At 49.7% G+C, this 23,868-nt stretch overlaps 7 protein-coding genes across 7 annotated transcripts; 3 read left to right on the forward strand and 4 right to left on the reverse strand.

Moving 5' to 3' along the window:
• Positions 1-257: 257 nt before the first annotated feature.
• FPOAC1_001804 (uncharacterized protein) lies at positions 258-1,389 on the reverse strand (the record flags this gene model as incomplete). Its single annotated transcript, XM_044846393.1, has 2 exons — positions 258-1,153; positions 1,203-1,389. 2 exons carry the CDS (start codon positions 1,387-1,389, stop codon positions 258-260), a joined length of 1,083 nt encoding a protein of 360 aa, XP_044712309.1.
• Positions 1,390-2,445: 1,056 nt separating this feature from the next.
• Positions 2,446-3,341, forward strand: FPOAC1_001805 (uncharacterized protein; the record flags this gene model as incomplete). Its single annotated transcript, XM_044846394.1, has 2 exons — positions 2,446-2,617; positions 2,680-3,341. The coding sequence occupies 2 exons, from the start codon at positions 2,446-2,448 to the stop codon at positions 3,339-3,341; spliced, it is 834 nt and encodes a 277-aa protein (XP_044712310.1).
• Positions 3,342-3,496: 155 nt separating this feature from the next.
• On the reverse strand, positions 3,497-4,320 carry FPOAC1_001806 (uncharacterized protein; the record flags this gene model as incomplete). The annotated part of the gene is made up of 3 exons (XM_044846395.1): positions 3,497-3,639; positions 3,693-3,838; positions 3,893-4,320. 3 exons carry the CDS (start codon positions 4,318-4,320, stop codon positions 3,497-3,499), a joined length of 717 nt encoding a protein of 238 aa, XP_044712311.1.
• A 579-nt stretch (positions 4,321-4,899) lies between these two features.
• On the forward strand, positions 4,900-5,397 carry FPOAC1_001807 (uncharacterized protein; the record flags this gene model as incomplete). Its single annotated transcript, XM_044846396.1, has 3 exons — positions 4,900-5,014; positions 5,067-5,190; positions 5,238-5,397. 3 exons carry the CDS (start codon positions 4,900-4,902, stop codon positions 5,395-5,397), a joined length of 399 nt encoding a protein of 132 aa, XP_044712312.1.
• A 524-nt stretch (positions 5,398-5,921) lies between these two features.
• On the reverse strand, positions 5,922-11,240 carry FPOAC1_001808 (uncharacterized protein; the record flags this gene model as incomplete). Its single annotated transcript, XM_044846397.1, has 4 exons — positions 5,922-6,482; positions 6,533-10,650; positions 10,701-11,024; positions 11,078-11,240. 4 exons carry the CDS (start codon positions 11,238-11,240, stop codon positions 5,922-5,924), a joined length of 5,166 nt encoding a protein of 1,721 aa, XP_044712313.1.
• A 4,534-nt stretch (positions 11,241-15,774) lies between these two features.
• On the forward strand, positions 15,775-17,805 carry FPOAC1_001809 (uncharacterized protein; the record flags this gene model as incomplete). The annotated part of the gene is made up of 1 exon (XM_044846398.1): positions 15,775-17,805. The coding sequence occupies one exon, from the start codon at positions 15,775-15,777 to the stop codon at positions 17,803-17,805; it is 2,031 nt and encodes a 676-aa protein (XP_044712314.1).
• A 266-nt stretch (positions 17,806-18,071) lies between these two features.
• On the reverse strand, positions 18,072-23,523 carry FPOAC1_001810 (uncharacterized protein; the record flags this gene model as incomplete). Its single annotated transcript, XM_044846399.1, has 3 exons — positions 18,072-18,872; positions 19,188-19,289; positions 19,345-23,523. The coding sequence occupies 3 exons, from the start codon at positions 23,521-23,523 to the stop codon at positions 18,072-18,074; spliced, it is 5,082 nt and encodes a 1,693-aa protein (XP_044712315.1).
• Between the last annotated feature and the right edge of the window lie 345 nt (positions 23,524-23,868).

The following is a 23,868-nucleotide window of genomic DNA, read 5'->3' on the forward strand; positions in this document are numbered from 1 at the left end:
TCAGTGAGATGACCACCACACGCAAACCAGTGGGTGCCTTGTAGAAATTCTATCTATTGTAGGATACTTTTATCTCAGCTTTAAGTGATTTAGGCTCCATAATTATGATGATGCTTTTTTGTTGACGTAGTGGTCCTCAATACACGACAAGTGGAAAAATGGTTATGTTGCCAATGATTATTCTATTTGGTCATTCGTCATCGCTATTATATAAGTTTATCTCTATCTCTATCTTGGTATCTCTGTAATAATCGCATTTACTCAATGTTCTTCTGGTTCACAAGAACGTATCGGTATCGAGCCTTGCCCTGCTCCATATCGACAACAGCCTGGTTGGCGTCCTCCATGGGTCGCTTCTCAATCCAAGGCTTGACGTTCTTCTTAACAGCAAGCTCGAGCATCTCCTCGATATCGGCGGGAGAACCGATGAGGCTGCCACTGAGCTTGAAGCCACCCTTGATGAGAGTGAAAGCGTTGACGGGAGGAAGCTCACCAGAGTCGGGGGCACCGACCTGGACAAAGTTGCCGCCGTGGCGGAGGAGCTTGAAGTAGTCGCTGAAGGGCATCTTGTTGCTGGAGACGGTGCAGACGATCAAGTCGACGGTCTTGGCGTACTTGTCGGCCCAGCCCTCGTCGTCGTCAGTAGCGATGTAAGAGTCGGCACCGAGAGCGAGGACCTCATCCTTCTTGGAGGCCTTTCGGGAGATACCGACGACCTTGTCAGCGCCGAGAGCCTTGGCGAAGAGAACACCGAAGTGACCCAGGCCACCAACACCGACGATACCGACAGTCTTTCCGGGACCGCAGCCGTTGTTTCGGAGAGGAGCGTAGACGGTAACACCACCGCAGAGCATGGGAGCGGCGATCTCAGAGGAGAGACCCTCGGGGATCTTGACGACGAAGCGAGAGTCGGTACGGTTGTAGTCGGCGTATCCACCATAAGACTTGCCGATGTCGCCGGGGTAGACGGAGCCGTAGGTGCTGACCATGTTGTCACAGTAGTTGAAGCGGCCGGCGGAGCACTCAATGCAGTCCTCACGGAGGCAGCTGCGGGCCTGAGCACCTACACCAACGCGGTCACCGACCTTGATGTTCTTGACGTTCTGGCCGACCTTGACGGCCTTGCCAACGATTTCGTGACCAACACAGCAGGCTGTTTCTGTTAGTATAAACTCCGAGCTAAAGAAAGTGAATTCACTTACGGAAAGGTGTCTCGCCCCAGCCAGATCGGAGAATGTGGAGGTCAGAACCGCAGATACCGCAGTGTGTGATCTTGATATCAACGTCGTTCTCCTCCCACTTCTTGGGCTCGAAAGAACCCCATTCCATCTTTCCGTTGATGGAGTCAGCGTCACGGCCCATCCATCCCTTGAACTCGTATTCAGCCATTATGTATGAGTTTGTGCGTATGTTATGAGACTTGTATAGTGGGAGTGGTGTGGGTATAAAGGAGTTGTATAGATAGATGAGAGAGTAGTGTGTGAGTAATATGGTTCAATTAGAATAGACAAATTACCTAGGAACTATAGCATCTCTTTATATATAATCATCATGACTGCCAGACTGTTAGACTTTTTCTAGTCCATCATGGAAATTCCACCAACATCCAAGGCAAGCTAAGCTCGGATCCGATACTCCACAACGTCATAGAAAAAAAGAAGAAAAAAAAGTATAATAGTGAATTTATCAGCATCAAGATCTGGATATAATCGGAGTTAGCATAGCATAGCGCAATGTTGAGTAGAGCAAAAAAAGGAAGCCATCGCCGTTGGTCAGAGTGTCCTCGTTTGCCCACTAATCATCAACCAAAGAGAAAGAGGAAGTTGGACCGGATGGGGAATGCATGTCATGTTCAAGGAAGAGAAGCGGGTCGCCACGAGGTTTTCTCCATGGCAGATTCATCGGTAGTTGTGATGAATTACGTAGTCTATCTAGACCATAGTCTTGGGATATCCTATCTAGACTAGATGGATCTTAGCAGAGGCAAATTGTATACGTACTTTGATATGAGACAAACGATTGTACCTGTCAAGTAAAGGTCTGACATCAGAATTGAGTGTCCATGTCGAAGCGTGGTTATGTACTGGGATCTTTGGTTCAAATCTTTTCGGACTATTGATGTCAGCAGGTTGCATTAGCTTCACTCTTTCCACATGGGAGATCCACAGTAGTACTTAGATCTTATCAATTTGGAGGAATATTAAGACATGAGACGATTCAATTTAATGGTTTGGGTCAGTAATCAATATGCAGACTATTCTTAGAGTGCTGACCAACAAACCTATTTTATTCCTATCGACATTTCTCTTTCTTTCAACTCGGAGTTTGGTACATTTCCATGTCAGCAGAATAAAGACGATACAAAAAAAAACTTGACGAAATACTGGGACCTGTCAATCGCACTCTGTACGTAAGAAAGCCGTCTCCTCCGAAATGGCCGAAACAATGCCGCAGCAACCACAACAGAGATATCCGGATTTGCTTACTCAACAACCACCGATCCGCAAACAATGCCGCAATATATCGGAGCCGAGGGACCCAAAGGATGATTGGATGGGCGTCACTGACTCCAGAGACAGGAGGAGACGACAGAATCGTCTCAACCAAAGAGCTTATCGTCAGTCAAACCACTCACCGTATAATCAAAAGGCGGTATATCATGAAACTGACATTGTCAAGGCAAGCGGAAAGCTCGGGACAGTATCCACGATGATTCGAAAACAACCTCTGAAGGTATCCTCATCTTGCCGACACCTCGCGACCGTGCGATAGCCTATGCTTTCATGCAACTTGTCCAAGTGCAGCACAGTCTGAATTCTCACCGTCCAGCGATACTACCATCACTTATTCGTCTCAATGCCGTCAATGCGGTATCAAAAAATGCTGTACACATTGGCATTCCACTTGAAGGTCTATGCTGCGACGATGTGACGTCTCCATGGAGCATCAAGACTTTTGGTCCTCTAGAATCTACCATTATTCCTCTCTCATGTCCCGAGTCTTTGTGCCCTACAAAACTACAAACCGAGATTGAGCACCATCCTTGGGTTGACCTGCTACCCATTCCGCAATTGAGAGATAATATGCTAAGGGCGTACACGGGCGGTATCATCGACGAGGATGAGCTGTGTTTCGATATCCTTGGACTTACATGCAGTCAAGGCTTGGACGATGCGTTTCTTATTGTCTGGGGGGAATCACACGATGCAGCAAGTTGGGAGGTGAGCGTGGGATTTCTCAAGAAATGGGGATGGTTATTGAAAGGTTGTCCCGAGTTGGTCGAGTCTACCAACAGATGGCGACAAAAAAGAGGTGAGTCGACACTGAATATTCTGATCTAATAGGACTCAAGACCAGAAGCGTGTCCATTGAATTGAGGCGATATACTCCTCAACACAATTCTCAAAAATAACCCTGAAAAGGGCAGCGATAACTAAACTATCTTAAACGAATGTAACGAAGAATAATACGCAAATACCCAAACCCATCATACCATCTACTGCCAGCAGTACGCCTCCATGCCGCTGTCATTGCACTTGATCGAGAAAGGATCGTTCGAAGGCCTGCCACTGCAAAAGTCTTTGACTCCCCAGTTTCCGTGACAGTACAAGTACCCGTCCTGGGCTCCGATGGCAACATCTGGATATATCAGTCAGCATATGTTCTCAAACAGAAAAGGAAAAGCATCTTACTCAGATCAATAGTCGTTCTCTTCAAACGTTCCTTGATGTCGGTCCATTGAATAGTGCCCTTGGGTAACTTGGTCCAGCAGCCACAGTTGAACCAACGGCCGTTTTCTCTGAGGTTGCATTGCGTGCAAGATTGATGAAAGTTTCCGCTGTTTCTCAAGCATTAGCAATCGTCTTCAAAACATTCACGCGTCGATACTCACTTTTTACCCTGGTACAGCTCTCCGTCCAGGTTGACGAGACATTTGCCCAGTTCAAGCCAAGTACAAATGTAGTTCCCGTTATTGTCAGGGCATTCAGCCACAAGCCAGGGAGACTTTTTGTACCCGTTTTGATACCCGTTCTTGCGTGGGTTCTTGTCGTCTGCCTTGGCGAGGTAGTAGCGGACGTTCTTGCACTTGTCCAGGAAGCCGCCTGTCTTGAAACGAGACTCAAGCTTGGATCTGGCTTGGATGGTGGCGTAGTTGGATTCCCAGTCATTGTTGGAGAGGGTATGGGATGTGCCATTTGTGTCAGTGAAGGTGACGGTTGGGTTGGATTTCCCAAATTGGGAAGAGAAGAAGAATGGTCGTTCAGGCTCGGTAGCGAAAACACCGAGAGTGAAGGTCAAAAGAAGGAACTTGAAATTCATTGTAATGAGTGAAAATTGCTGTGTTTTTTAGCGAGTGAAAATGTTGCTCAATATCAAGATATCATGGGCTCATGGTGCTTCTATATAGACTCGTCGAAAACCTGTTCAGGATATTTAGTTGAGATAGCCGACTTGTTCAAGGCAAGAAACGTGTAACACGAAGCACAGACTTTGGAGTCTCTTTGATGGGACTTCAAGCTGGCCAAGTTCTTGAATTGATGCACAAGGGAATTACTATTTTCGAGGACTGAACAAAGACACCAGGGAACACAACATTTCCCATCATCATACCGAAACAGGATTCTATAGAACATGCATCAACTTGGCAGGCCAAATATATACCTACGTGTCAAAGGAACTGACTTACACCATCATCGTCGTGAGTCAACTTCATAAATAATAATAATACCTGTTTGTAATCACACATGGACTGAGCTCGCCGTTCTAATTGTGTTCAAGACCTGGATAATTACATACCCCGCAATATACATCACGACTTCAATAGCTTCCTTCATCACAAATACACAACATTCCCATATCTTCGATTCGCTCTTGATAAATACTTCATACACCGACATAATGCCCCGTTCAGACGAAGCAGAAGCCTTCTTTTACGCCGTCTACTCAGCAGTCCAAGAAATACCCTATGGCAAAGTCACTACGTATGGCCACATCGCCGCGCTTGTAGGAACCCGTGAGTTCACTTCACTTCATACAGAACCCGTGCATAGTTTAACACGATGCAGCACAAAGACCTCGCCAAGTGGGTGTCTGTCTAAAACACCTACCTGCTGATCCATCCCAACACTTCAACCATGACAATGTACCATGGCAGAGAGTCATCAACTCCAAAGGACAAATATCACCAAGGTGAGTCAACTCCTCTCAGCGTCAAAAAGCCATGACTCACTCGGTAGATCTCAACCAGGAGGATCTCGCTCACAGGCCGAAGCTCTTGAAGCTGAAGGCGTAGAAGTAGAAACGAATGCCCTCGGCGAGCACTCAGTAGACTTTTCACAGTATGGATGGTTTCCAGAAGTACTCCCATCAGAAGAAAACGAAGAAACAAGCGAATGATTAAAACGGTTTTGAACTAGTATTTACCACTATCGGTTTGAGACAATAAGGTCCCGTATATGTAATATAATGCGACCCCAATCAGGGCCTTCATAAAAGTCGTCCCATCTTCCGCTCATCCTTCAATAAAAGTCCACCCAGCTTCCCTGTAGGGAAAAGAGTAGATAGGGGAAAACAGAGAAATGACACATGTAGAAAGGCAGAACCCAAATAGCAGACATTTTTGCTCGAGCCGCTCGTGTAAGTCAAGATTTCTCTGCAAGGCAAGAAAAAGAACAAGTGAAAATAAATCCTCCCAAACTCCTGGCCAGTGCTGTAAACTTGGTTGGGATGCCCGACGGAAGTCGCCAGACCGACAATAAACTCGAGGGGGAATATGGTGAACAACATCAAAGCAGAAACGTGGTGACACATAAAGGCGTTGCAAAAAAAAAAAAATCGATCCCGATCAACCTCCCGTTCTGAACGCATCCCATAACCGGCTCCAATGCGTATTGCAAGTTTGACTCGTCAGAGTAGCCACCTTAGAAGCAGTTCAGACTTCCCTTCTTCTTCTTGCCCTTGTTGATAGCGTTCATGCGCTCCTCTAGTTGGCGTCGAGCAGCTTCGGCCGCTTGTCGCTTCTTACGCTCCTCTTCAACGGCTTGGAGGCTCCAACGATTGTCTTGGACTGGCTCAGGAGGGCGCTCCTTGAGCTCCTTGACTTCTGCCTCTAGCTCACCGGCACGCTTCTTCCAGGCATCACAATCGGCCTTGACTTGTTTGGTCTGTCTCTCCAAATCGGTGAGTGCCTCCTCAAGGGTTTGAGTAAGTTGACGCTCTGCAGTCAGGTGCTTCTCGATGGTTCGGATGCGGGCTTCTTGATCCTCGGTGATTTGAGAAATGTTGATGTTGTCTTTGCTCATTGGGCGTCCAGCGGTTGGAGAGCCGGGAGCACCGTTGACGGGAGATTGGGCACCGTTTGGCAGGGGAGGCAGTGGGATTGCCGGCGGGGGTGATGGTAGAGAAACGTGAGATGCACTCTTGCGGATGGTAGAGTTGGAGTTTGACCGCTGAATACCAGCTGCCACTTCATCCATCTTGATCTATTCAGAGTCAGTAAAATCCGAAAAATATGAATGCAGCCTAAACTCACCTGAAGAGCTGCATAATCATGCTTCAGAGAATCCAATTCAGCTGTCAGGCGTGCAGTAGCTGCATTGGCCTCGTCCAATCTAGTGTTGCGTTCTGTCTGGAGAGTACTCAGACGATTGTTAGTGATCTGGACTTCATCAAAGTTGTTCTGGAGCTGTTCTTCCAGCTCCTCGACCAATCGGCTGTTCTTCTTGCTTCGGTCGTCAAGATCTGTCATTCTCTTCTTGGCAAGCCTGATTTGCTCAACCAATGGGCCAGAAGCGGCACCTCCGTCGAGCATGTCAGCTAGAACCGTCTTAGCATCTTCAAAGTCCTTCATGATCTGCTCATTGATAGTTGTAAGTTCAGCGACTGATGACTCGATTTCGCTTCGCTTGGCTTGCTCTGCATCAAGAGCCTTCTTGCTGGCGGCGAGCTCGTCGATACGCTCTGCCAACTTATCAACATTAGCATCCAGACCCAGAGCGTTAGCAACGTGGGTAGACACGCTGTGGAGTTCATCCCTTGCCTCGGCAAGTTCTGTCTCCAGTCTAAGGGCACTCTCGGCGTGCTCGGACAACAAAACCTCAACCTGCTCTTCATAACCCTTCTGCTCAGTGGTCTTCAGATCAGCCAGTGCCTTAGAGTGCTGAATCTTCAGCTCATCGAGGCTCGACTGGTTGTTCTGTGAAGTCTCGTCATAAGCAGCGATCTGCTTTTGAAGATTGGCGAGAAGTTGTAGTTGACGAGCGTTGTCCTGCTTGACTGCCTCGTGGGCCTTTTGGAGTTCATCCAACTCAGCACGAGCTGCAGAATGAGCCTGCTCCAGTTCCGCAACCTTGGCAGCGTTGCTGTTGATGATAGCTTTGTATTCATCAATCTCGTGGCGCAAAAAGCCGATGAGATTCTGTTGTCGCTGCTCAGACTCTGTTGTTGACTCATCTTTATCGCCACTTGATTGAGATTGGGATGATGAAAGTTGGACATGGTTCGATGCCACCTGGGCCTCGAGTTGTCCGATTGTGCCTCGCATCTGGAACTCTGTGTTTTCCATAGAATCGAGGGCTTCCTTGTGCTTCCTCTCCCACATAGCAACTTCGGTTTGAAGCTCGGCGACACGCTGCTCGTACTTGGGGTCAAAGTTGTCGAGCTGTTGGGTGCTGGGCTTGGTGCCGAGGGCTTGACGTAAAGCCTCAAGCTCAGTTGTGAGGGCATGCTCACGAGACATATGCGCGTTTCTGGTTTCGGTGAGTTGCCTTTCATTCTGCTCGAGCTGATCTCGAAGTGTGGCAACCATGGTCATCTCCACAGGGCTTGCCTTCAGACTGGAACGTTCTCTTGTCAATCCCGAGATAATGGTCATCTTAGTTTCCATCTCCTTCTTGGCGGCCGCGACGTCTGCTTCAAGCTCCTGGATTCGCTCGCTCCTAACATGAAGTTCATGTATAGCGGCGTTCAGGTTAATCTCAAAGCTCTGCATAGCCTCAGGGTGAGTACCAAAGTTCTCAGCAGCAATGTTGCGCAGTGATGAAAATGAGCGCTGGGCACGGTCAACGACAAGCAGGTTTTGGCTTGACTTGCGTCGAATAACAGGAGTGCTGGAACGAGGCGAGGTGGCTTCCATGACACGGGCGCGAGACAGATCAGTCTTGAGCTCCTCAACGATATCAAGGGTTTCGTTATGTTTGGACTCAAGTTGGGCATATCTTTCAGCCAGTTCTTGTTCAGCAGCTTCACGCTCCTGCGCCATGAACTTTAGTCGTTCCAGTTCGGCAGTAAGCTCGACGCTCTCGTCGTTGGGCAAATTCTCTGTTGAGGCCGCTGCAGGCTTAGTGGTGGCGGTTTCGTCATCAGAAAGAATGTCGCCGTTTGATGACGCAGCAGTAGCAGGTGAGTCCATCGCAGATGATAGCTCTGAGGAAAGCGATCGTGTAAATGAAGATCGTCCAGTCTTCAGATCGTTTGTTCTAGTGTCGGACAAGAAGGACTCGGGACGAGTGCTGCGTGTAGGTGTAGCAACAGAGATTACAGATTGACGCTGTGCTTGTGCGTGACGGGCCTCGTCAACAGCGTCCTGCATCTCGGCAAGTCTGCGCATGGCTGACTCGTATTTGGAGTGAAGGGAGTCGTAATCGTTAAGAGTCGACTCGTGCTCTACACGCAAGTCGAAAAGCTCCTGGGTCATAGTTTCAAGCTTATCAGCAACAAACTTGGACTGGGCCGGGCTGGGGGGAGGCTCTTGTTCTGAAGGCTTCTCAAGTCGTAGAGAGTCCTCATCCACCTCCTTGACAGTGCCAATCCTAGTGCGAGACTGGTCTTGTTCCTCATCGCCTTCAGGAATGGAATCTTCCATCTGACTCTGGCGGCTGACATGTGACAGATTTCGAGAATGCTCGGCCGTGGCACGACGAGATGCAACACCATTGGCCGAGTCGGCATGGTTTTCAGTTCCGTCCTCGGCTCCGGGTTCTTTACTATCTTGGATTTGGTCAAGTTCGTGAAGGAGGGAGTCGAGCTTGCCCAAGCTTCGCTGTCGCTCTACCACTTGCTCAAGACGATCGATCTCTCGCTGCATCAGCTCAGCATCTTGGTCCGCCTCGGCCAGACGCTCCTCCAGAGTTGAAATGTAATCCTCGCATGACGCCTCATTCTCTCGAACACGGGAAATCTCCTTACGAAGTTCCATGATGATAGTTGCGTTCTTCTCTTCGCCACTAGTATGACCATCTAGCTTGGCCTCGAGATCGTGGAGGTAGTTCTCTGTATTGTTCTCGCGGTCGACAAGCTTCTGCAGACGGGTCTGAAGCTGATTATTAATGGTTTCAACATAAGCACATTTTGTCTCTTTCTCGAGAAGGTTAGTCTCGACATTTGACAATGTACCACGAGTGCTTGAAAGAGACTGTTCCAGAGACTGGATCGTCTTCTCATATTCCATCACAACCTGTTCAACGGCTTCCGCAAAAGAGTTTGACCGATTGATACGGTCATCTGCGGTATCGCCTGCGAATTCGTCGTGTTGGTTTGCGCCCGATTCGTTCTCGCGAGCGCGAGCAAGCTCGGCGATAAGTCGTGCGTGACGCTGGCTAAGGGCAGTATAGCTTTCTTGGGTATCTAAAAGTTGGTTCTGCAGTTCTGCCTCACGCTCGTTCTGGCGATCGGACCGCTCGTTAGTCAGTGGCGCGTTACGTCGGGGGCTTCCGCCATGCTCGGCACTGCGGATCTGCTCCCGTAGGAAAGCAACCTCAGCTTTGAGACGGTCGATGATAGCCTTGCTGTCGCCCTCTTCCATCTGTTGAATGCGCGGCTTGGATTGGATCGCTCGAGCACGTTGAGCATATTGGACTGTGTTTAACGTTTCGCTTAGATGGAATTCGGCAGGTGTGACACAAGCAATCATGTAGGTGATGGCATTACCGCCAAGCGAATCTTGCAACAATCGTGTCAATCGGGAATCACGATACGAAACGTGAGAACCAGCGTTCCTGGCTGAAAGTTGGCTAATGACTTTACCAAGAGCGGCAAGTCCAGCGTTGATGGAGATACCCTCTTTGGCACGGTCACCCTGAGCACCTGTGTTCTTGAGCCTTTCGCTTCCAGCCAAATCAACAAAATGAAGTTTACTATCGGTTGTGACAGAAACGTCTTGGCTAGAAAGCCCCTCGGCTGGCATGGAGTGCCGCTTGTCAGAGGTCTGTCCCGAGCCAGATTTACTCTTGCGCTGGATGAGGTTGAGCGAGAAGACGGCATGAGATCGCGATGATTTGGCATTGATGGCAGTGGCGTCGGTCTGTCGAATAGAGGATCCAAAGTTGAGAGCATTCATGAGGTCGTCTGCTGAGTTAATCTCGACTTGTCGAAGACCAGTCAGGATGATGTTGCCTTTAGTGTCCTCGCGAATGGCGACGTTCACGCGCTCTTGCATTGGAGTTGTATCGGGTACGAGAAGATCGCGCAACTGTTCGTTGTAAATCTCAACATATGTTGCTTTTAGCGACCACTCTCGATCGCCAAGCGCATTCTGCTGACTGTGTCCTCGAGGGCTTCGGAGATGCGAAAGGGAACTGCGATTCGCTTTAGCAGAAGATTTTGGGGTCTCAAGCTTCTCGAAAAGCGCAGTTGCGGCTCTGGGGATAACACCTGGAACAATTGTCAGCAAGCATAAATACTTTGTATCTTGTATGACTTACCCATCAACTCTTGATCATACTGTTCGCCAGGTCCTGATGTGCCCATAGTGTATGATTTACCAGCGCCTGACTGGCCATATGCCAACAGAGACACGTTGTATCCTTGGATGAACGAATTGATACAGTCGGAAACATAATCCCAGATACCCTCTTGCGTCACATCAGGGTTGAAAACCCGGTCGAAGACGAATAGCTTGCGACCTTGAGGTGAATCGATGGCAAGGCTTGTATCAGAAGTTGTGTGAACCATAGCCTTCTGGAATCGCTGGGGAATAAGGTCATAGCCAGGATCTTCCGGCTTCAGCGGTGGGCGTACTCGAACGACTACAAGAACCAAGGTTAGCATCTCGAAAGGTTGGAGACAATGGCTGACATACCGACTTTGACAGCGGTCCGGCTGTCGTCATCTGAGGCTCTGCTTCCACCTCCCGCCTTACTTGACATGCTCAATCTACTGGTACTTCTAGGTTGGGCTCTGGCGGCGATGGCACTCATGGGCCTTTGGATTCCTCCCGGCGAGGCCGGGGGCGAGCTTGCCATGATGGCTGTTTGTGAGGTGCGGACGAAATGCGCGGTGTCTCAGGTATCGCAAGTCGGCGACGGCGGCAAAAACGAACGTCGCTTAACAGCTTAGAAGGCCGCAGAGGGCTTTCTTTAAGGTCTTGTCTTCCACTGAGGGAGAAGCTGTCGGCGTTCAGAACGTCATAGATGATTGCAGCGCCACGGAAAGTCGTCGTTGATGAGGGGATCGCGAAATGTTCCAGAGGGTCTCACGTGCGATAGCTGGACTCTTAGAAGTTTCAATGAGCGAAGACGAGGCGGTTGTCGAGTGTTTATCCCGACCAGGGGTGTAGGGAGCGTAATTAAACAAGCGACTGGCGAGGGGCGATCGGGCAGCTGTCGAGTGCTTAGTTATTGATAATTCTACGTTCCAGCGCAGCGGTGGAGCGGAACGAGGATGGGTCGCTAGCGGAGGGGTCTGGGCTTTTTGTCGAGAAAGCTAAGATGGATAAAAGTGACGGTCGATGGAAGGAAACAGCGCAGAGAGAAACTAACGAAGCGGTGGGAGAAGTTTGACCGCAATGCAATGATTAAGAGGGAAAGGAAAGGACAGAAAGTCGCGATGTTGGGCGAGGAGTTGGTTAATCACTTTTCAGGAGTCGCAGTAAAAAAAAGCACAGAGAAAAAATAATAAATAAAAAGGGACGGGACAGCCTTCGAGTGGAATCAAGCCCACCACCACCACCACCACCACTACAACAGCACCAGTACTGGTAGATTAGCACTGGCAGCCAGGGGTAAGAGGCAAGATGGTTCAGTAAACTCGCACCTTCTATGCTTCCATTCAACTCAGTCCAACTCAGTTTAGGGGCATCAAAAGGCTGTCAAGTCCGCCCCTAAGGACTAGAGAGGTACATTAGTGCTGGGCCGAAGTTGTCAGGTACCTCGCGTCTGATGAACCTGATTGCTTGACCCCTGAATTTTGGATTGAAAGCTAGAGACAGGTTCAGTTAGAACGTGGCGGAGATGGCGCCTACTGGTTGGACTGCATCTTTTCAATGGGTCATCCCCGGTGCTCGTACCTGGCCCGCGCAACCAGTAGTGGGCATGGACCCTCAGGCCTGGTTTGTCGGCCTAATACTTTGTAGTATCTGCTTGGACCCTTAACTATTACCTATAACCTGAATGATATCCGGTGATAATCTTTGGTCAAGTCAGTCAAGCCGCAAGAGTCAAGCATCTCATCTTATTAAAATACGATTGAATATATCCTGATTCATGAATCCCATTGTATGCCCATTCTGTACAAGTCAAGGAACGCTAACTGAGTGTACAGCGAGGTCCCTAGTCCTGGACGTCGGGCAGGCGAGGCGATCCATCCACCAGGTTGGGTTGTATCCCAGTCTTTGTTCCGCTTCATCAGGCCCTTCCTTTTTTTTGTTGCACTGAATTGTTTTTTGTTGCAACCAGCCACCTAAATATCTATGTACTTCCTCTAATATTATTAGTAGTTACCTAGCTTCCGAGCTTTCAACTCAATTGCCTCTCCCCTTTCATATCCCGAGCCGATCTTTCCATTTTATATCTTTTAATCATAAACCAGGGGCTGGGCTGATTCCAACCGACGCGTACATGTCTTTACTAGCGGCCGCAAGCCATCGCGTTGCTATGGAGTCTATTATCAAACCAATGTAAGAACGGTACAAACAAGACCGGTTTCATGGCAGTTGAGTTACCGTTGAATGGAAGACCGCTAGACGATTCCACCGGTGGAGGAAATTATTCTCATTAACTGCCCGGCCCGTTGTGCTGTGAGAAATCTCTTCCAAGTAAATTGACCTTGAACCCTCCCTCCAACCTTTGATGCGTTGTCAACTTGTTGGCTCATCCCATATCAACCAACTTGGCGGTTAGAGCGGCCCACCATATTAAATACATACCACCATACGCTCATAGCACCTGGATACCTACCTACCTAGGTAGGTACCTAGGTAGGTGCCTCGTCACTTTATCTTTAAAGTCTACACGTATCGTTATGCAGACAATGTAACACGAATTGTACCAGCAACCGCCCCGTGCCCATTATGTTGTCCGTCTGGTGGCTAACAATATATGTACTATGCACTCTCTATGCGACACACGTTCCGAGTCTTACGATTGGCTATAATCCTTTCAAATCCATAACTTTCGTCCCATCTCCTGTCACGGCAATAAGATCCAGGGATCTTTTTTAACGATCTCGTCTCCCAACGTACGGATACCTGAGACCAACTTGTCACAGTGGCTTCAGTTGCCACTCTGGTTGCAAGTCATCTAACCACCCTTGACCTCCTCCATCAATCGAGACCCGCGGGATGGCACCATCTCGCGACATCAAAGGTAAAATGTGGAAACTGCTGCTGTGACCGGCATGGTTTCTGCCTGTCTTCCGTCCGTGTTTTGTCCGTCATTTGACTCTCCAGCAAGCAAATCGCGGGGGCTAAACTCACCTCGGCGGCTTGGCCACGGTTTGTTTCAGACCCCAGTCGTGATCCCAATGACACCTTGAGACTTTGTGCTTTTTATCGTTTACGTCTGTGGTATAGTTGGTTGCGAATGAGCTGTCATTGTTTTTCCTTTTCGCTTTGCCCCTATTGCTGTATATCATACACAGCAAGGCACTGTTCCTCGCGATCATCACCTTAACAAGCTGATTTTACTGCCAAGGAAGCCTTATCCGTACCAATCAAGACACTAACATGAGCACATGGGCGCCTGTCTAAGACATCTTTCCCCCAGGAGGAAAGTCAATGCCGGTACGGAATCTTCATCACCAAGTAACATGAACAAACGGTTGACGCTGAACCAATCCCATTCGTCAGTCTTACAGTGAGAGCTCCGTTGACCGTTATCAGTCATTGCGGATGACTAGGTCAAGGGTAAAAGGAATATGGACATTCTGAGACTCGAGGAACTCTACTATTATTATGACAGTTCAACAACTCCGCGGATATCCAGGTACAACAAATACAAAATTACTGAAATCTTTTCACGTCTTTACTGGATGCCGCGGTCAAGTTTTTTTCTCCTTCCGGCCAGGCCAGGGTCTGGCATATCCACTTTCGAATCAGCGAGGCTGGTGATCCCTTGACTTAACCTGGCGGTCAAGGTCAGTTTCTGATATTATTCAAGCTCAATGATGTGACGACTACCTCGACAAGGGTCTGCATGTTTGTATTCAAGAACGGACATTAATACGACGTGAAACTCAACTTGCCCCATTGATCTGTCAAACACCAAAACTACTCTGATGGTTACTAGGTATAATCATCCGAAGGGAGTTTTTACTTGATTTGTCTTGAAAATAGTCCGGGTGGCACAAAAACCTTGCTGATATCAGTTAGTCAACATACCTCGTTAAATTTCAAACCTTGAACACGATGTTACTGTATGTAGACCGTGACCTGTAAGCGAGGTCTCCATTATTACCCTAGTATTTCCATTAGGCCTACATACTGCAAGCGCGGAATGAGGGCATTCCTATCCATACATATCTTCAGCCAGAGTCTTACTCAGTGTAGACTATTCGAAGAGACGATGTGACATTGTGCGGCTTTTCTGGTCAGTGTACTCCGTACAACGTGACAGATTGACGTTCCTATTATATTTGCACTACCCGTGTTGTTAGGGAACTTGACTTTGAGGAAGGTCACTTTAAATCCCAAGGGTCGCATAGTCTTGGCGGAAGGATTGGTATAGTATCCGATTTCAATCTTAGTTGGCGATACTCTTAAGAGAGAACATTGCCAGGGCGATTCCTTCTGTCACGCAAAATATCTACAAACAAATGCGAGGTATAAGTGATAGGATTGGAACCAGCTGGACTATCTTGACAGCGGCCCTTGTCATACTAACAGCTGATATACCGAGCACATTTGTTTTGATCCACTTACTCGGCTTGAAACAATGCTAGTGACCGACCTTTAATGTTTATCACTACCTCGAATATGACATGCTTATATGCATGGTCTTCGTGACATGGATTGCAGAACCCATGGTGATACAGTACAAATGATATGCATGTTTATAAGTCTATGGTCACAAACAAGAGCACGGTTTCATGGCTTCGACAAGATTCTCAGCCCAAAATCTCCAGCATTGTCCATGCGTTCATGTAGGGTGTCGTAATTGGCTTGCTCAACGATACTACGGAGTTTTGACCACGATATGTGATTCGTGATAGCCTGTACGACCTTACTCATGCTATACCTCCGCGACAAGGGCATTGAATGAACATTATTATTATAAAACAAGAATTAATTAGCATATTTCACCGATATGTTTATCGGCGATATCACAGATACAGAGCCAGCAAGGGAGTAGAAGAAAGCCAGCTGGAATGTCATTCCCGATAGTTCAACTTACCCGGTACCTAGCACGTGACTCGGCGTTTTTCGTGTTGGTGGTCTGAAAAAGGTAATCGCGTCGTATCGCGCAAGGGGGAGGACCTTGTTAAACTGCCCCGCCATCAATTACGAATACTTCGACCATCACTGAGGATCTTTGCTGGCGCAAGTGTCGCAAATGTAATACAATGGCGAACGACGTGATTGATCTTATATCATCGAGTCCGCCAAGCCATTGCATTCCACCGCCGTCCGCCCAACTACCCCAACTCGATGATGCTTCCCAAGAAAATGGACACCAACAAAGTATCAATGCGACAAAGTCGAATGTGGTGGCGCGTGGACCATTGTCTAGCCAACTCTTTCTGTCCGATGATTTCGACACAACGATAGATCTAGATGAGCCCATTGTGGTCGATGAAAACCCAAACAAGAGGCGATGTTTGTCGCCTCCTCCAGCACAACCACCTCTTAAGCGAATATCTCCAGCGTCTGAATCCCAGTCGATCTTACCACCAGTCCGCGCGAACCCAAACGGTCGACTCCAAGCGGTTGAAGATCCTATCCAACTTACCAGTTCTCCTGGTTTGGTTTCACCTGGTCAGATGAGGCCTTCCGTCGCTGTATCTGCAAAACCTACAAAGCAGCTAATTGAGGCCGAAGATTCAGACCCATTTGCAAGTTCACCCATGGTAGCACGACGCTCGCCACCAAAGCCAGCATCAAAGGCAATTTCAAAGACAGTCGCAAGACCCATCGAGTCGTCTGATCCTTTCGCCAGTTCTCCTCAACCGGCACCGACAACATCAAAAGAGCCCGATATTATCATAACTTCTCCTCCTGCACCGGCAACTAAACCGCCGCCCAGAAATAATGCGACGTGGGATCCTATATCTAGTTCGGCCCCTGAGGCCTTCTCCTTTGATTCATCACCGCCAGGAAAGAAACGAGACGTCATTAATATTGACGACGATTCGAACGGCGAGAACGGATCCGAAGACGAACTGCCAGATATCGCGGCATTCGATGTAACAAAGATGCGACGTCGATCGCAGCTCCAGCGCTCACAAAGCGAGGTCGTGCCATCCAAGTCCCGAGCGAAGCCAACAGCCTCGAACAAACCATCAGCAGTCGATCGGGTAAGAGAAAAGGAAGCGAAGGCAGCAGCTAAGGAAGCTGAGAAGGAAACAAAACGACTTGAGAAACAGGAAGCAAAGGAAGCCAAGATTCGTGAGAAGCAACGCAATGCAGCACTGGCCGAGGTCAATAAGCTGCGAACAGACAAGAAGATCTCGACGCCAGAAATGATGGTCGACATCCCTTCCAGTCTAAACTCTACAGTCACAACTGCGCTTCAGACCATGCTGGAACCCTTTGATGTGCAGTACACAACTTGGGACAGCCCGGTCGAGAATGTCATCAAGTGGCGCAGAAAGGTCCGCAGTCGATATAATGATGACATTGGTCTTTGGGAGCCAATACCCCTTCGTCTTGAAGACGAGAAGCACGTACTTATTGTCATGCATACCGATGATTTCGTCAAGCTTGCAATAGACGACAGTATCTCTTCTCATGTCGATAAAGTGCGGAAGCATTTCGCAGAACATCATATTCTTTATCTTATTGAAGGACTCGCACCTTGGATACGCAAGAATCGAAATCTTCGCAACCGACAATTTGCTTCTAATGTCCGCGCCCAGGAAGCCGCAGCTTCTTCAAACCGTCGGAACAAACCTGCTCAAGAATACGTGCCCGAAGAGAAGATCGAGGATGCGCTTTTGCAATTACAGGTCATGCACGAGGTTCTGATCCACCACACTATAACACCAATGGAGACTGCTGAGCAGATCCTGACCTTTACCCAGCACATTTCGACAATTCCTTACCGAAAGCAACGAGACCAAGCAACACTTGGAGCAGGATTCTGCATGGAAAGCGGGCAGGTCAAGACAGGCGAGGATACGAAAGACACCTATGTTCGTATGCTACAGGAGATCGTGAGGGTCACAGCACCAATTGCACACGGAGTGGCCAAGGAGTTCGACACCGTTAGTGAATTAGTTCGGGGCTTCGAGACGACTGGGCCAATGCGATTAGAAGGTGTAAGAAAATTGGCTAACAAAGACGGTGCCTATTCAGACCGCACAATTGGACAGGCCGTGAGCAGACGCATGTACAAAGTATTCACTGGAGTGGACGAGACAAGCACAGATGTTTAGAATAGCATGTATTGTATTTAACGATTCTATAAGGCCAACAGACATATTGTCGTGGCAGTAGCAAAAACCTATTGAGTTCAATGTTAGCTAGTGTTACCAAAAAGTAATGGCGACAAAAGACGATTTGTGAACAAGCTGTCAGACAGCGGTTGGACAAAAGTTTTTCCACATTGTGTATTTCGGTACAGGTCTGTGTATAATGCTTCTTCATCATAAAGCTTGGGGGGATGTGTTGTGATAATTTGAGAAAAATTGTAACGTACCATTTATCGTGAGACGATGTTCTCATCTTCAAGTTTGCGCTTTCGCGCCACAGGCTTGAAGAACGAGTCCATCGTCTTTTGTTTGGCGTCGAACTTGGCGCTGCCAATTCCGCCTCTGGTCTTTCTCAGACCTTTGAGGTGTTCGACGCTGTTGATTTTCACGACGCGCATCTGCAGATTTTGATCTGTGGCAGATGCGTCGATCGTGATAAGTGCCTCCACATATCCGGTGTTGCTCCATGTGGGTCGGACAAAAGCAGATTCTGTTCGACCTTCTGGTGCGGCATCGGGTTCAGCAGACGTGGAAGGAATCCTGTCGCGGAGGGCTTTGTAAAAAGTCCCGAGGATGATACCGTGGGCGACTATGCAGACGGTCGAGTCTTCGTGTAGTCGAGGTAAATGCTCGTCCAAAAAGACATCAATCCTCTTTCTCATCGCCTGCGGCGTCTCGGAACCCTCATGCTTAGTCGCCAACCCAAACTTAGTGCCCTCGCCCGTACCAAAGTCCTTCTCCCTCAGCTCCAGCACCTGGACCAATTTCAGATCCTTTGCGCATTTCTGCGCATCGAGGATAGCCTGTGCGGTATGGACAGCACGGCTGAGGTTTGAAGAGAAGATGCGATCGATGGTGACGTGCGCAGCAAGGTGAGATGCTAGCTTTTGAGCTTGCATAACGCCATGGGCAGTCAAGGCAGAGTCGCGCGAGCCGGCATAGAGGTTTGCGACGTTGTCGACTGTCTCTCCATGCCGAATGAGAAAGAGACGCATCGTTGCATCGTTCAGGAAGGCCACGCCAGAAGCAAGCTGGTCATGGTTGTATGTTGAAGGATGGTAAATATTGAAGCTTGTTGGGAAAAAAAGTCAGAAATTTGTAGTCGGGAATTTCAACGCTGACTCAGCACACGTGAACTAAGCCGCAATCGGATTCCTCACAAACTCTCCACCTCATTTTACAGCGCATCATTATTGGCCTAACTTGTTCGTGAAATTCGTAAAGCTAACAAAACTCCTAGCTAAAAACCATTATACAAAAAATAATATTCCCAAAGATACAATTCATTTATAAATGATGATGCCCTTCAATCAATCATGATCCTTCGATTATTTCTTTCCAGTGACAGTGCCGACGACATCACCAAGACCAAGGCTTCCAAGGATCTTCTTGAGACCAAGACCTCCGAGAAGACCGTCAAGGAGGCCACCAAGACCAAGACCGTTGAGCTAGATATGTTGTTAGCGGGTTGAAAGAAATGTAGAATGTGTGAATGAAACTTACAAGAGGTCCAAGAATGGGGCCGAGAAGCTTGCCAACAAGGCCGAGAACACCGCTGAGCAGGAGACCGACAGCAGCGACAATCTGGAAGAGAGGCTCGGCAAGGAGACCCCAGAGAGGGTTGATCTCCTTCTTGGCATGGGGCATACCCTCGAGCTTTCGCTTGCCCTCATCGATACAAGTCTGGATCTCAGTAGAGAGCTCCTTGAGAACGTTGGCAAGGTGAGCTTCCTCAGGAGTGGCCTCACCAGCAGCAGTCTTCTGCTTAGCATTGCGACCAATACGACCATCAGGGTCAAGACCACGAATGATGCCGTTACACTCGGTAAGAAGCTTACCACCGTCCTCGATCAGAGGCTTGACCTGTCGGACAAGTTCCTCCTCGTCACGGTCCTCGGGCTTCTGGGCCTCAGCAGCGCTGATCTTGTCGTTGATGGCCTTGCAGATGGGTCGGAGTCGCTCCAGAGTCTGCTCGATCTGGTACGAAAGCTGCTGGGCAAGCTTCTTGTTCTTCTCAGCCTCATCCTGCTCAGCCTTGATATCAGCCTCGGCCTGCTCGCGCTTGATGCGCTCCTCCTCGGTTTCACCCTCAGGCTCAGGTGCTTCTTCAGGCTCCTCCTCCTTGGGGATGTCCTCAAGGAGAGAGACGTGACCAACGACGCTGCCCTTCTGGTTAAAGACATCGCCGTCCTCATCAACCTCCTTGCCCTGGCAGTCGAGGATCTCGCCGCTGGTGAGCTTGCCAATGATGTTGCCATCAGCGTCAACAACGTTACCCTCACGGTTCACCTTGCGACCTGCGAGAGGGTTGTGTGACTTCTCCTTCTCAGGCTCCTCCCAGCGCTCGGCCTTGCCAATAACGTTGCCATTGGAGTCGACGATCTCGCCGTCACCATCAACAGAGCGTCCGACGAGAGCCTTGGCATCTCCAATAACAAGTCGGCCAACAGTCTCGCCAGCTTGGTTCACAACCTTACCATCCTTGCTAACGGTGCAGTTCTTGAGCTCGGCGAAAGGACCATCCTTCCTGCCTCCGCGTTCGCCCTCAGAGACAAGCTCAGCCTTGCCGATGATATCTCCAGACTCGCTTCGGATGTTTCCTTCACGGTCAGACATGCGTCCGACAAGCTTCTGGACATCACCCTCAATGACACGACCGTAAATCTCGCCAGACTCGCTGACGAGGTTTCCGGCCTTGTTGACACGCTTGCCAGCAAGAGCAGAGTTGTCGACGGGCTTCTCCTCCTCAGCCTCGGGAGCTTCCCAGCGCTTGGCCTTACCGACGGAGTTACCGCGGCGGTCGAGAATGTCACCATCCTCATCGACCTGGCTGCCCTTGAGCTCCTTGGGGTTACCCTCGATGACCTCACCAACCTGCTCGCCTTGGTACATGACACGTCCGTCAGACTCAACGGTGGCGCCAGGGAAGTTCTCGAAGGGAGCTGAGGACTTCTCCTCGCGCTCGGAGACAGAGACAGGCTCACCCTTGCCGATGACCTCTCCAGAGTCGTTCCAGATATCACCGTTCTCGTCGGAACGCTTGCCGAGAAGCTCCTTCAGGTCACCCTCAACAACCTTTCCGACAACGTTGCCATTGGAATCAACGAGCTTGCCGACTTTGTTAACCTTGCTGCCCTTGAGAATGGATCGATCCTTCTTCTGGACACGGTCCCACTCCTCAAGGGGCTCAGCCTGGCCGACGACGCTGCCATCTCTCCAGATCTTGCCGTTCTCGTCGGACTTGAGTCCAACAAGCTGTCTGACCTCACCCTCAGTGACCTTGCCGATGGTGTCTCCCTTGTCGTTAGTGAGACCACCTTCCTTGTCGACAACAGCTCCCTTGAGGATGGATCGATCCTTTTTCTGGACACGGTCCCATTCAGCCAGAGGCTCAGACTGACCGACAACCTTGCCGTCTCTCCAGATCTTGCCATTCTCATCGGCTTTGAGGCCAACGAGCTGCTTGATCTCACCCTCAGTGACCTTGCCGATGGTGTCTCCCTTGTCGTTGGTGAGACCACCCTCCTTGTCGACAACAGCCCCCTTGAGGATAGAGAAGTCCTTCTGCTCGCCGCGCTCCCACTCGGGAAGAGGCTCGGCCTTACCAGCAGCCTTGCCGGTCTTGTCCCAGATGGTACCTTGATCGTCAGAGGAAAGACCGATAAGTTGCTTGATCTCACCCTCGACGACCTTACCGAAGAGGTGACCCTTCTCGTCGACGAGGTTACCGTTCTTGTCGACAGTCTTGCCCTTCAAGATGCTGTAATCCTTCTGCTCACCACGCTCCCACTCAGGGAGGGGCTCGGCCTTGCCGACCTGCTTGCCAGTGCGGTCCCAAATGACACCCTGGTCGTCGGAAGAAAGACCAATGAGCTGCTTGATCTCGCCCTCAATGACACGTCCGATGAGGTGACCCTTATCATTCACGAGGTTACCCTCCTTGTCGACAGTAGTGCCCTTGAGAATGGAAGAGTCCTTCTGCTCGCGGTCCCACTCGGGGATAGGCTCAGCCTTGCCAAGCTGCTTGCCAGTCTTGTCCCAGATCTGACCTTGGTCGTCACAGCTGAGGCCAATGAGCTGCTTGAGCTCACCATCTACAACCTTGCCGATCTTGTCACCCTTGTCGTTGACGAGGTTGCCCTCCTTGTCGACAGTGGTGCCCTTGAGGATGGAGAAGTCGAGAGGCTCCTTGGCGGCGTCCTCGGCTTCCGCAGTCTTCTCATCGACAGCATCTTCACCCTCCGCGGCCTTGTCCTTGGCCTCATCGGCGACGTCGCCAGCCATTTGCTCACCCTCTGGAGCCTTACTTTGGGCATCCTCGGGGAGATCTTCAGCGGCCTTGTCGGCTTCCTCGACCTTGTCTTGAGCGGCTTCCTCGCCCTCAGCAGCCTTGCTCTTGGCGTCCTCAGGAATGTCCTCAGGAGCATCCTCAGCAGCCTTATCGGCTTCCGAGACCTTGTCCTGAGCAGCTTCTTCGCCCTGAGCGGCCTTGCTCTGGACGTCGTCGGTGACACCTGCAGCATCCTCTCCGGGAGCAACAGACTTCAGATCATCACCAGGTGCCTTGGACTTGTCGTCATCTGCAGGAGCTTCACCGCTGGGGACCTCATCGGCAGGAGCTTCAGATTTGGAAACATCTGCCTCTGGCACCTCAGACTTGGAAACGTCACCCTCAGGAACCTCAGACTTGGGAGCTTCGTCCTTAGCAACATCAGTCTTCTCCTGAAGCTTGTCCTCGACATCCTCAGGCTTGGGGACATCTTGCTCGTCGACCTTGGAGGTGACATCCTCCTTGGCCTCTTCGGGGATATCCTTGGCCTCCTCAGAAGCGTCCTTGGTGGCGTCCTTAGCCTCTTCGGGCTCGGGAGCGACCTCCTTGAGCTTGTCGTCAGCATCGGCTGGTGCTTCTCGATCCTCAAGATTGATGTCGTCCTTTTGCTCTGTCGTCTCATCCTTGACATCAGATGCTTCGTCGTTGACATCGGGTGCGTTGTCCTTAACATCGGATGCCTCGTCCTTAACATCAGGTGTCTCTGCCTTGACCTCGGGGGCCTTGGGAGTCTCTGCGGGTGTTTTGGTGTCGGTGGCTTGGGATGTAGCTTCTGACTTGACGCCAACATCGTCAGTCACGTCGCCAACAGTGTCGGTAGCACCCTTGGCTGTGTCACCGACGGCATCGGTAGCGCCCTTGGTTGTTTCGCCGACAGTGTCCGTGGCGCTCTTGGCAGTGTCGCCAACAGCGCCGGCAACGCTACCGACGGCGTCTCCCAAACCACCAGACTTCTTGTCCTTGGACTGGGTTGTGTATTCGCTCTTCTCCTCGTCGTGGGAGTCCTCTTCCTCCTCGGGCTTTCCTTGTCCTATGGGCAGTGTCTTTCCCAGGACATCACCCGAGGAGTCGACAACCTCGCCAGCGGTGTTGACGGTGTTGCCTACGAGGTCCTTGAGGTTATCGGTGTCAGCGACCTTGCCGACAGTCTTGCCAGCATCGTCGAGGATATCACCAGCATCATTCACAACACCACTTCTAGGGATTGATTGGTCATAGTTGACTGCAATGGGGACGATAAGCGCCAAACTTCGCTGGGGACTGCCAAACGCACCAGAGGATTGCTGCTCGTTGGAAGCAGTATCTTTTGTTGTGTCTTGGACCTGAGAGGAAAGATCTTTGGTCTCAGACATGATGATGATGATGATTGTATGTTGAGTTGGTCGTCTTTTTCTTCTTCTTCAACTCCTTCAAGATAAAACAAAAGGGTATCTTTCTGATAAGAGATGGAATTGAGGGGTATCGTAGTGTCAATTGGGAATAGGTATAGTTTTGTTTTGATTAACGCTTTGTAAGTTGGCCAAAATTATAAGTTGAATTGATACTTTTCTTTCAAAAAGCTGCAACCACCACATATCTTAGACTACTTATACCGACGCAGAACTAATGCAAAACAAGTTTTACAACAACCGTTCAAGCATCTTTCAATCACGTCAACTAGAAATCACAACGTCAGTCTGAACACCACATCTAGCTAC

Source organism: Fusarium poae, chromosome 1, assembly GCF_019609905.1.
Source record: "Fusarium poae strain DAOMC 252244 chromosome 1, whole genome shotgun sequence".
NCBI classification, from domain to species: domain Eukaryota; kingdom Fungi; phylum Ascomycota; class Sordariomycetes; order Hypocreales; family Nectriaceae; genus Fusarium; species Fusarium poae.